At 53.0% G+C, this 13,419-nt stretch overlaps 1 protein-coding gene across 3 annotated transcripts in view; it reads right to left on the minus strand.

Moving 5' to 3' along the window:
* mdga1 (MAM domain containing glycosylphosphatidylinositol anchor 1) overlaps positions 1–13,419 on the minus strand; it is a 173,401-nt gene that overhangs the window by 119,746 nt on the left and 40,236 nt on the right. For all 3 annotated transcript variants that reach the window (XM_088908737.1, XM_088908736.1, XM_088908735.1), the window contains exon 4: positions 2,407–2,581. In XM_088908737.1, coding sequence (XP_088764863.1) covers positions 2,407–2,581 — 175 coding nt within the window. The remainder of the gene's footprint in view (positions 1–2,406; positions 2,582–13,419) is intronic.

The following is a 13,419-nucleotide window of genomic DNA, read 5'->3' on the forward strand; positions in this document are numbered from 1 at the left end:
CCCCACCTGGAGACACACAGCCCCATTCTGTACCAGCAGCCCCACCTGGAGACACACAGCACCATTCTGCACCAGCAGCCCCACCTGGAGACACACAGCACCATTCTGCACCAGTAGCCCCACCTGGAGACACACAGCACCATTCTGCACCAGCGGCCCCACCTGGAGACACACAGCACCATTCTGTACCAGCGGCCCCACCTGGAGACACACGGCACCATTCTGTACCAGCGGCCCCACCTGGAGACACACAGCACCATTCTGTACCAGCGGCCCCACCTGGAGACACACAGCACCATTCTGCACCAGCGGCCCCACCTGGAGACACACAGCACCATTCTGTACCAGCAGCCCCACCTGGAGACACACAGCACCATTCTGTACCAGCAGCCCCACCTGGAGACACACAGCACCATTCTGCACCAGCAGCCCCACCTGGAGACACACAGCACCATTCTGCACCAGCAGCCCCACCTGGAGACACACAGCACCATTCTGCACCAGCAGCCCCACTGGAGACACAGCACCATTCTGCACCAGCAGCCCCACCTGGAGACACACAGCACCATTCTGTACCAGCAGCCCCACCTGGAGACACACAGGACCATTCTGCACCAGCAGCCCCACCTGGAGACACACAGCACCATTCTGTACCAGCAGCCCCACCTGGAGACACACAGCACCATTCTGCACCAGCAGCCCCACCTGGAGACACACAGCACCATTCTGCACCAGCAGCCCCACCTGGAGACACACAGCACCATTCTGTACCAGCAGCCCCACCTGGAGACACACAGCAGCCCCACTGTGCACAGATCAGGGAGAGGAGAGAGAAACTGCTGCACCAGGTGGTAAACCTCAGGTCCACAGAAGAATCTAGCCAGGATACTGGAGTTAACACTGTAATCTTATGAACAGCTCTGGGGTTTTTAATAACCAAGCAGTTAGAAACTCAGTTTACTGGACAGCACCTCCTACAGCACAGTGTCTCTGGTCACCATACTGAAGCATTGCTTTCCATATTCTAATCCGGATGGAAGAGCACCACCTACTGGTCCACCAACATCGCTTACAGTAGCAAACATGTACTCCCTTGCAAGTGGTTCTTCCCCACCCCACCCCCTCCCACTCCCACTCCCACTCCCACTCACAACCTGGCCAGAGTACAGCACAGCTCTGACAGGAAGCTTACCATCGTCAATACCACTTTCACCTAATAAGTTTTAGTCTAATTCTGCTGCATGATTACCTGCATGTCCCAGAGATCTGCTGTGATTCTCCATATCCTTTACATTACATTATACTATGACGAGCCACAGATTACCACGGTAAACCTTCACAGGGTCCCCAAGGGAAGCTGAGAGCAGGCAGGAGTCGACAGGAGTCTCCAGGTCTCTGAACCAAGTCCATCTCGATTGTAGATGCTCTGTTCCATCAAGCCCAGTCTCGCCACACGGTCCACTGGCCAGGGTCATGGGTCATAGGTGGGGGGGTGAAAGGTCACTACCAGGGCCATGCTGGTGGTGGAACTGATGGGCAGGGACCTACACTGACGGGGCCGAACTCTTTTTTTCTCTATATAATAGAGGGTGAGAGCTTTGACACTCCTCTTGTCTCTGTTTCCCTCACCCCCTCCCTCTCCCCCTCTCGGCTTTGATCCCGGCCCAGAGTGCCGTTATCAGAATGAGGTTAAACACATGCAAAATATTTACGGCGCCTCGAACACGAAAGGCACGAGGCTTTGCACAAAGGCTAAACACACAACTTGCCAAGCACTTCAAACAGACGGTTTTGAACTGCGTTCGGAGATAAAACAGTCTATCTGGGAGGAACAGGTTTGCTCTGGAGGTTTGGTTCTGTTAGCAGGCTGCCCAGGCAGGGGCTGCAGATCCCCCCGGCGCCCTGCTGTCCTCCGGGAGGGGGGTGGGGGCAGCGAGTGCAGGGCCTCGGACTGGCAGGCAGCTCACAAGACAAATTACTGGCCTGCGAGCGCCACAGTCACCCGCGGCCAGAGAGCCGCTCGGCACAGAAAATTGAACAAGCGTTTCCCGTCACTTGCGGTCACAGTGAGCCGCTGACAGAGCAATTACTGGTCCCCTGGGGCTGGGGGAACTCGATAAGGCAGCAGGGCTCTATTACAGGGGTCCGCTGGGGAGGGGTGTAACGAAACACATCGGCTACCCCTGCAGACGGGACCACGCTGGGACGCCCGGAGCTGCCCACTGATCCGGGCCTCCGGACCTGCAGCAGGGTCCGGTCCGTCACCCTCCCTAGCAAATTCTGGGCAGCTGGGTCAGCAGACCCCGACAGGTGAGCTGAGGGGAGAGAGGAGACCGGGCCCTGGCCCGACCCAGACCCAGACCCTGGCCTGCCGGAGCCGCGCGAGGGCCGGCGCTGAAGACTTACACTGCACATCTACTCGGATGGACTTGATGGCAGGCACCCCCACCCCGTTCTCCGCCTTGCAGTAGTACCGGCCGCCCTGGACCCTCTGGATCCGCTCGATGCGCAGCGTCTCGTTGAAGATCGACGTCTCCTGGAACTTGTCCGAGGCGCTGCCTGCAGTCTTCGTCCACCGCACCTGCACAGGGACACACAGACACAGAGGTCAACCAGTCCTGCAGGGGGCTGCGCAAACACGCAGGCAGACCTGCAGGGGGCTGCACAGGAACACAGCCAGTCCTGCAGGGGGCTGCGCAAACACGCAGGCAGACCTGCAGGGGGCTGCACAGGAACACAGCCAGTCCTGCAGGGTTGGGTCAGTAAGGGCAGGCTCACAGGGCTGGGTCAGTCAGGGCAGGGTCACAGGACTGGGTCAGTTAGGGTAGGGTTGGGTCAGTCAGGGCAGGGACACAGGACTGGGTCAATTAGGGTAGGGTTGGGTCAGTCAGGGCAGGGACACAGGGCTGGGTCAGTTAGGGTAGGGTTGGGTCAGTCAGGGCAGGGACACAGGGCTGGGTCAGTTAGGGTAGGGTTGGGTCAGTCAGGGCAGGGTCACAGGACTGGGTCAGTTAGGGTAGGGTTGGGTCAGTCAGGGCAGGGTCACAGGACTGGGTCAGTTAGGGTAGGGTTGGGTCAGTCAGGGCAGGGACACAGGACTGGGTCAATTAGGGTAGGGTTGGGTCAGTCAGGGCAGGGACACAGGGCTGGGTCAGTTAGGGTAGGGTTGGGTCAGTCAGGGCAGGGACACAGGGCTGGGTCAGTTAGGGTAGGGTTGGGTCAGTCAGGGCAGGGTCACAGGACTGGGTCAGTTAGGGTAGGGTTGGGTCAGTCAGGGCAGGGTCACAGGACTGGGTCAGTTAGGGTAAGGTTGGGTCAGTCAGGGCAGGGTCACAGGACTGGGTCAGTTAGGGTAGGGTTGGTTCTGTCAGGGCAGGGACACAGGGCTGGGTCAGTTAGGGTAGGGTTGGGTCAGTCAGGGCAGGGTCACAGGACTGGGTCAGTTAGGGTAGGGTTGGGTCAGTCAGGGCAGGGTCACAGGACTGGGTCAGTTAGGGTAGGGTTGGGTCAGTCAGGGCAGGGACACAGGGCTGGGTCAGTTAGGGTAGGGTTGGGTCAGTCAGGGCAGGGACACAGGGCTGGATCAGTTAAGGTAGGGTTGGGTCAGTCAGGGCAGGGTCACAGGGCTGGGTCAGTTAGGGTAGGGTTGGCTCAGTCAGGGCAGGGACACAGAGTTGGGTCAGTCAGGGTCACAGGGTTGGGTCAGTCAGGGCAGCGTTGGGTCAGTCATGGCAGGGTCACAGGGTCAGGTCAGTCAGGGCAAGGTCATAGCCAGTCCTGCAGGGAACTGCACAGGAACATAGCCAGTCCTGCTGGGAGCTGCGCAGGAGCAGCAGTCAGTCCTGCAGGGTTGGGTCAGTCAGGGCAGGGTCACAGGGCCAGGTCAGTCAGGGCAGGGTCACAGGGTTGGGTCAGTCAGGGCAGGGTCACAGGGCCGGGTCAGTCAGTGCAGGGTCTGGTCAGTCCAGGCAAGGTCACAGGGTCAGGTCAGTCAGTGCAGGGTCGTAGATGGGATTCCTCCAGGAGCTCACGGTTATTCTAGAGTGGCGATAATCCCAGATAAAGACACCACCGCGCACACATGGAACAGCCCAGCTGTCCTGGTTCTGAGATTTGGAAACAGGCAAGTCTGGTCCAGTTTGTGTGGCATGAAGGCCACAGCACTGACCAGTATCACCTGGTTCATTCCAATGGCCAGACCCACTCCACTTCCAGAGCCATCAGGAAATCCCAGCATGCCTCAGCAGGAAAGCGTGGGAAAGAGAGAGCACGCGTGTGCTCAGGTCCAAGTGTAGCGTGAGGTCTCGTGCACAGTGAGACCTGCAGGACCACAGAAAGGTCAGAGAGCAGGCTGGCCGTGGGCCTTCGTGGATTACACCATCCGATATCAGCAGATTCATTACTGTTTCAGACACTGCCTCATGAGTTACGGGGTTGGCAAAGGTAAAACTCGCCCAGATCAATGCTGCCTCTGTGCTCTGGGTTCTCTCATTGCTGATGATTTTAGTTCAAGATGCAAGCTGGAAATCACAGGCTTGAGCCAGAAAACTCTATCTATACGGGCTGGCAGACTGTCAGGCACAGCTGTATTAACGTGACCCTTCAGCAAGCCTGGCGTTCAGCACACTCCAGCTGACAGGCACTGCCAAGGACGACTCCTGGGGCAACTACAGGACGAAGAGCCAAGGACCAAGCGGACATGAAGTGGAAGAGTGTTTAGGAGAGACTATTGAGCTAACTTCACCTTCTGTTATCAATCACCTCAGGTAGATGCATGACATGCCCAATACTGGAAACAGGGTCTTCTTTACACAGTGAGTACCAGGTGTCTGGAACAGATGGCACTACTGTGTTTTGTAGGGAATACCCTGGTGTCCTTCAAGATAAATGATCCTTTAATATCTTCAAATTAATTAGCTACCAGTTACCAAGGAAAGTAGTTGACACTAATCTCCTGGGCTCAGAGAGAGATATGCAGTAAGGAGGTACAGTAATACAGTGAGGGGCTACAGTACTACAGTGAGGAGATACAGTAATACAGTGAGGAGGTGAAGAGCTGCAGTAGTACAGTGAGAATCTGCAGTAGTACAGTGAGGAGGTGAAGAGCTGCAGTAGTACAGTGAGAATCTGCAGTAGTACAGTGAGGAGGTGAGGAGCTACAGTAGTACAGGGAGGAAGTGAAGGGTGACAGTAGTACAGTGAGAATCTACAGTAGTACAGTGAGGAGATACAGTAGGACAGTGAGGAGGTGAAGAGCTACAGTAGTACAGCAAGGAGATACAGTAGTACAGTGAGGAGGTGAAGAGCTACAGTAGTACAGTGAGGAGATACAGTAGTACAGTGAGGAGGTGAAGAGCTGCAGTAGTACAGTGAGAATCTGCAGTAGTACAGTGAGGAGGTGAAGAGCTACAGTAGTACAGGGAGGAAGTGAAGGGTGACAGTAGTACAGTGAGAATCTACAGTAGTACAGTGAGGAGATACAGTAGGACAGTGAGGAGGTGAAGAGCTACAGTAGTACAGGGAGGAAGTGAAGGGTGACAGTAGTACGGTGAGAATCTACAGTAGTACAGTGAGGAGATACAGTAGGACAGTGAGGAGGTGAAGAGCTACAGTAGTACAGCGAGGAGATACAGTAGTACAGTGAGGAGGTGAAGAGCTGCAGTAGTACAGTGAGAATCTGCAGTAGTACAGTGAGGAGGTGAAGAAATACAGTAGTACAGGGAGGAAGTGAATGGTGACAGTAGTACAGTGAGAATCTACAGTAGTACAGTGAGGAGATACAGTAGGACAGTGAGGAGGTGAAGAGCTGCAGTAGTACAGTGAGGAGATACAGTAATACAGTGAGGAGGTGAAGAGCTGCAGTAGTACAGTGAGAATCTGCAGTAGTACAGTGAGGAGGTGAAGAGCTGCAGTAGTACAGTGAGGAGATACAGTAGTACAGTGAGAAGGTGAAGAGCTACAGTAGTACAGTGAGGAGATACAGTAGTACAGTGAGGAGGTGAGGAGCTGCAGTAGTACAGTGAGGAGATACAGTAGTACAGTGAGAAGGTGAAGAGCTACAGTAGTACAGTGAGGAGATACAGTAGTACAGTGAGGAGGTGAGGAGCTGCAGTAGTACAGTGAGGAGATACAGTAGTACAGTGAGGAGGTGAAGAGCTACAGTAGTACAGTGAGGAGATACAGTAGTACAGTGAGGAGGTGAAGAGCTGCAGTAGTACAGCGAGGAGATACAGTAGTACAGTGAGGAGATACAGTAATACAGTGAGGAGGTGAAGAGCTGCAGTAGTACAGTGAGAATCTGCAGTAGTACAGTGAGGAGGTGAAGAGCTGCAGTAGTACAGTGAGGAGATACAGTAGTACAGTGAGGAGGTGAGGAGCTGCAGTAGTACAGTGAGGAGATACAGTAGTACAGTGAGAAGGTGAAGAGCTACAGTAGTACAGTGAGGAGATACAGTAGTACAGTGAGGAGGTGAGGAGCTGCAGTAGTACAGTGAGGAGATACAGTAGTACAGTGAGGAGGTGAGGAGCTGCAGTAGTACAGTGTGGCTGCCAGTGTGTCACAGGAGTTCTGAGAGAGAAAGCGGGTAAGCTACCCTTAGATGTTTTCTTGTAAGAAGTACACTCATCTATAAATCTGTACACTTGGTAATAAACCTTTCAGCTATGATAAAATAAACTGAGAATGGCAATAACCATACCAGCATGCATTTCTTGAAAAAATATCACTCAGAGATTAAACTGAAGGAGACAGGCATTAAGTAATAAATGACTCCTTGTGGAGCTTATATTGAGTAATGTCATTTAACAAAAATAAAATTTATAATATGTAGTTAAAGAGTAGAATATGAATCAAGGGATGTTATGCAAAAATTGTACAACACACTAGTAAGGTCTGATTTAGAATTCTGAGCACATATATGGTCATATTGTTACAGAAATTATATTATTGCTCTGCAGTCATTCTAGGTAAGAGACTCCAGATACAACATGGGGCTTTCATTGAATGTCCTAAACTGACAGACTGAGAGAACTGAGTCTCTTTAGTCTTGAACAGAGAAGACTGTGGGGAGACCTGATACAAGTATTAAGGGACTGTCCTACACTGATAGGCTGAATGAACTGGGTCTCTTTAGTCTTTAAACTGATACAGTCCAAAGAACAGCTTATAGAACAGAATAGAATAGTCAAGAGAACAGTGTAAGATATCTCTCACTGAACTGAGAGAACTGAAAGCAATTTGAAAGGGTCTAAATTTTAAATATCCCTCTCTCCACCCTCTACCTACCCTTCTCTGTCTGTACGTGCAGAGAGGTGGAGGGGTGCTGCGAGCATGCCCTTGGCTGCCTCTCTGCAGGTCAGGCAGTGTTATTCAATCCTGCTCTTAGTCAGCCCTCTATCGATCTGACACCACTCACCCCTCAAGGACGGAAACCTGAGCCTGCCCCCCTCGTCCCCAATCTCCCACGCCCCCCCCACCCCCGGGGCACCTCAAGGTCACCGAAAGCACCAGCACCGCAGAGCCATGAATTAATAATCTGGACCCGAGCGATCCCTTACAGAAAAGCCATTTACCCTGCTATCGCGTTACCACAGGGCTGTGACAGCAGCGCTGTGGGACGCAGTAAATCAGCCGGCTGAGCCCAGAAGATACCCAGAAGGCCCACCCTGCGGCCGGGCCGCTCCGCGCACCCTGGCGCAGTCCTGCGCGCTGCTCCCTGCTCCACGCCCTCACGGCCACGGCGTCTGGGCAGCAGCGCTTCTCCCTGGGCTTCTGGGTATTAAATTACCGCTCTGTCACATTACCAGCACAGCGCCAACAGCAGCATTGCCTTCCACTAAATAATTAATTAAAGCAAAAAGGTTTATTTTTGTAGCGGTACACAGAGTTAAAAACTATTCTACAGCTACACAGTTAACTCATTGCTTCCCCGACGTGGCGGTGAGAACACAACTGGGGACTGGAGTCTGTTCCTTGGTGTTACACAGCATCAGCAAGATGACCACTTGACCACAGTGACCACTGTCCCGTCCCCAATGTGACCACAACCCTACTGTCCCGCCCCCAGTGGGACCAATGAGCTGCCCTCAGTGTGACCACTGTCCCACCGTCTGGCCCTCAGTGACCATAGGGGAGTGGGAGTGGGAGTGACAGGCTCATGTCACCCCTGTGTTGCAACGCTACACTTGTTACCTGTCACATACTTCCAAACCTTGGCCAAATACCAACTTTAAAGCACAGGCTTTGAGCTCTGGGTAGTTTTATTTGGTATTTATATATTCCTGTGCAGTAGCTTGTTGTGCTCTTGAGAAGTCCAGCTGGGGAGACAAACTGAGGACAGCACTGGAGTGAAAGAGTGGGCTGTGCTGGCAGACTCACACTCAATTGCAAGTCCAGCTACAAGTGTGACTTCAGCATGTCCTTGCAGGGGCTGTTAATTAGCCATTCCGCTAAAGTGCTGCATCACGCTCGCTGTAAAATCAAGCTCTTTGTTGAGTTCAAGGACTTCTTCTTTGAAACGATAGAAAAACTGACACCAGTTCCTGATTATGCAAGGTGTAAGAGATCTGATTTGATCGCCCTTACAAGTGAGAAGAAGAATCTTTCAATTCATCCTCAACTCAAAGCTTTAAGGCCCATATGCACTCAGTAAGAGAACGTTCTGTATAAAACAGCAGGTTTGTGATTGTGGAAACACACTGAACACACTATTGCCCAGCACTCTGATAGAGAGATACTGAACACAGTGCTGTCCAGCACTCTGACAGAGACACACTGAACACACTGCTGTCCAGCACTCTGACAGACACACTGAACACACTGCTGTCCAGCACTCTGACAGAGATACACTGAACACACTGCTGTCCAGCACTCTGATAGAGAGATACTGAACACACTGCTGTCCAGCATTCTGGCAGTGACACATTGAACACACTGCTGTCCAGCACTCTGACAGAGAGATACTGAACACACTGATAACCTGAGGAAATATACTTCAGGTACTGTGGTCGGTGCAACTTCCTTTTCTAAAAACATAAAAATAAACAGAAAATAAAAATTTAATAAACAAACAATATTACTTTCTGCTTGTGAGCATCAGATTAGTTTGAAAAGTAAACAACACTGTCAGAACAAGAGCTGTTAATATAAAACTCCAGAGCTGACATACAGGTCCAAACAGGAGACACAGCTCCACGGCTGATATACAGCTCTCCAGAGAGGAGACACAGCTACACAGTGGAGGCTCAGCTGCAGAGAGGAGACACAGCTCCACGGCTAATAAACAGCTCTCCAGAGAGGAGACACAGCTACACAGTGGAGACTCATCTCCAGAGAGGAGACACAGCTCCACGGCTGATAAACAGCTCTCCAGAGAGGAGACACAGCTACACAGTGGAGACTCATCTCCAGAGAGGAGACACAGCTCCACAGCTGATAAACAGCTCTCCAGAGAGGAGACACAGCTCCACGGCTGATATACAGCTCTCCAGAGAGGAGACACAGCTACACAGTGGAGACTCAGCTCCAGAGAGGAGACACAGCTCCACAGCTGATAAACAGCTCTCCAGAGAGGAAACACAGCTACACAGTGGAGACTCCTCCAGAGAGGAGACACAGCTCCACGGCTGATATACAGCTCTCCAGAGAGGAGACACAGCTACACAGTGGAGACTCAGCTCCAGAGAGGAGACACAGCTCCACGGCTGATATACAGCTCTCCAGAGAGGAAACACAGCTACACAGTGGAGACTCAGCTCCAGAGAGGAGACACAGCTCCACAGCTGATAAACAGCTCTCCAGAGAGGAGACACAGCTCCACGGCTGATATACAGCTCTCCAGAGAGGAGACACAGCTACACAGTGGAGGCTCAGTTGCAGAGAGGAGACACAGCTCCACAGCTGATAAACAGCTCTCCAGAGAGGAGACACAGCTCCACAGCTGATAAACAGCTCTCCAGAGAGGAGACACAGCTACACAGTGGAGACTCCTCCAGAGAGGAGACACAGCTCCACGGCTGATATACAGCTCTCCAGAGAGGAGACACAGCTACACAGTGGAGACTCAGCTCCAGAGAGGAGACACAGCTCCACAGCTGATAAACAGCTCTCCAGAGAGGAGACACAGCTACACAGTGGAGACTCAGCTGCAGAGCGGAGACACAGCTCCACAGCTGATAAACAGCTCTCCAGAGAGGAGACACAGCTACACAGTGGAGACTCAGCTCCAGAGAGGAGACACAGCTCCACGGCTGATATACAGCTCTCCAGAGAGGAAACACAGCTACACAGTGGAGACTCAGCTGCAGAGCGGAGACACAGCTCCACAGCTGATAAACAGCTCTCCAGAGAGGAGACACAGCTACACAGTGGAGACTCAGCTCCAGAGAGGAGACACAGCTCCACGGCTGATATACAGCTCTCCAGAGAGGAGACACAGCTACACAGTGGAGACTCAGCTCCAGAGAGGAGACACAGCTCCACAGCTGATAAACAGCTCTCCAGAGAGGAGACACAGCTCCACGGCTGATATACAGCTCTCCAGAGAGGAGACACAGCTACACAGTGGAGACTCAGCTGCAGAGCGGAGACACAGCTCCACAGCTGATAAACAGCTCTCCAGAGAGGAGACACAGCTACACAGTGGAGACTCCTCCAGAGAGGAGACACAGCTCCACGGCTGATATACAGCTCTCCAGAGAGGAGACACAGCTACACAGTGGAGACTCAGCTCCAGAGAGGAGACACAGCTCCACAGCTGATAAACAGCTCTCCAGAGAGGAGACACAGCTACACAGTGGAGACTCCTCCAGAGAGGAGACACAGCTCCACGGCTGATATACAGCTCTCCAGAGAGGAGACACAGCTACACAGTGGAGACTCAGCTCCAGAGAGGAGACACAGCTCCACAGCTGATAAACAGCTCTCCAGAGAGGAGACACAGCTCCACGGCTGATATACAGCTCTCCAGAGAGGAGACACAGCTACACAGTGGAGACTCAGCTCCAGAGAGGAGACACAGCTCCACAGCTGATAAACAGCTCTCCAGAGAGGAGACACAGCTCCACGGCTGATATACAGCTCTCCAGAGAGGAGACACAGCTACACAGTGGAGACTCAGCTGCAGAGCGGAGACACAGCTCCACAGCTGATAAACAGCTCTCCAGAGAGGAGACACAGCTACACAGTGGAGACTCCTCCAGAGAGGAGACACAGCTCCACGGCTGATATACAGCTCTCCAGAGAGGAGACACAGCTACACAGTGGAGGCTCAGTTGCAGAGAGGAGACACAGCTCCACAGCTGATAAACAGCTCTCCAGAGAGGAGACACAGCTCCAGAGCGGAAACTCAGCTGCAGAGCGGAGACACAGGTCCACAGCTGATATACAGCTCTCCAAAGAGGAGACACAGCTCCAGAGTGGAGACTCAGCTGCAGAGAGGAGACTCAGCTCCAGAGTGGAGACTCAGCTGCAGAGAGGAGACACAGCTCCACGGCTGATATACAGCTCTCCAGAGAGGAGACACAGCTACACAGTGGAGACTCAGCTCCAGAGAGGAGACACAGCTCCACAGCTGATAAACAGCTCTCCAGAGAGGAGACACAGCTCCACGGCTGATATACAGCTCTCCAGAGAGGAGACACAGCTACACAGTGGAGACTCAGCTGCAGAGCGGAGACACAGCTCCACAGCTGATAAACAGCTCTCCAGAGAGGAGACACAGCTACACAGTGGAGACTCCTCCAGAGAGGAGACACAGCTCCACAGCTGATAAACAGCTCTCCAGAGAGGAGACACAGCTCCACAGCTGATAAACAGCTCTCCAGAGAGGAGACACAGCTACACAGTGGAGACTCCTCCAGAGAGGAGACACAGCTCCACAGCTGATAAACAGCTCTCCAGAGAGGAGACACAGCTCCACAGCTGATAAACAGCTCTCCAGAGAGGAGACACAGCTCCAGAGCGGAAACTCAGCTGCAGAGCGGAGACACAGGTCCACAGCTGATATACAGCTCTCCAAAGAGGAGACACAGCTCCAGAGTGGAGACTCAGCTGCAGAGAGGAGACTCAGCTCCAGAGTGGAGACTCAGCTGCAGAGAGGAGACACAGCTCCACGGCCGATATACAGCTCTCTAGTGAGGAGACAGGAGTGAAAGACAGAGCTAAACTTTTCCTGAATGCCGAGACACTCCAAACACCACTGCTGCTGCCACCCCTACTCCAGCACTCTTCACCTGCTGGAATGGTATTTTCCTGTTTTAGTTAAATTTCTCATGTTGAGAAGCTACAGGACAGGTGAGGGCTATTTCCTTTGATTCAGCACATTCTTCCGATAGACTGGCCTCCTCTATTCTCCACCTTTATTCTCCAGCCCACACCTCTGCCTGCACCCTGTGAAGACTGTCGTGCTCATGAGATTTTTTCTCTCAACTTCCTCCGCTGTACAATCACGCCTGCATATCACCCAGCCCAGACCCCGGCTGCTGAATTAAAGCCATTCTGACTTGATGTATGAGTTTTGTACTTTTTCTCAAAGAAAAAAGGAAAATGATTAGATTTCATTCTGTATGGATTACAGCCAAACTCCCTTTTTCAATCCAATCTTCTCGGGCTAAAGTAAACAATCAGCCCTGATAAAGGATTGGGCAAATTCTCAATCAAGCGCATTCCATCTAAAGCACCGTTATTACTGAGGCTGTACCCCGCAAATTAAATTGTCCAGGCAGGGGGGTTTCCCCCACACACCTGTCTGTCAGACTGGCCCTGACCCTGCCTGTCTGCTGCACACCTGTCTGTCTGTTAGTCTGGCCCTGACCATGCCTGTCTGCTGCACACCTGTCTGTCTGTTAGTCTGGCCCTGACCCTGCCTGTCTGCTGCACACCTGTCTGTCTGTTAGTCTGGCCCTGACCCTGCCTGTCTGCTGCACACCTGTCTGTCTGTTAGTCTGGCCCTGACCCTGCCTGTCTGCTGCACACCTGTCTGTCTGTTAGTCTGGCCCTGACCCTGCCTGTCTGCTGCACACCTGTCTGTCTGTTAGTCTGGCCCTGACCCTGCCTGTCTGCTGCACACCTGTCTGTCTGTCAGACTGGCCCTGACCCTGCCTGTCTACAGCACACCTGTCTGTCAGACTGGCCCTGACCCTGCCTGTCTACAGCACACCTGTCTTGTCTGTCAGACTGGCCCTGACCCTGCCCGTCTGCTGCACACCTGTCTGTCTGTTAGTCTGGCCCTGACCCTGCCTGTCTGCTGCACACCTGTCTGTCTGTCAGACTGGCCCTGACCCTGCCTGTCTACAGCACACCTGTCTGTCAGACTGGCCCTGACCCTGCCTGTCTACAGCACACCTGTCTTGTCTGTCAGACTGGCCCTGACCCTGTCTGTCTGCTGCACACCTGTCTTGTCTGTCAGACTGGCCCTGACC

This window comes from Atractosteus spatula, chromosome 2 (assembly GCF_055471065.1).
Source record: "Atractosteus spatula isolate fAtrSpa1 chromosome 2, fAtrSpa1.hap1, whole genome shotgun sequence".
Lineage (NCBI taxonomy): Eukaryota > Metazoa > Chordata > Actinopteri > Semionotiformes > Lepisosteidae > Atractosteus > Atractosteus spatula.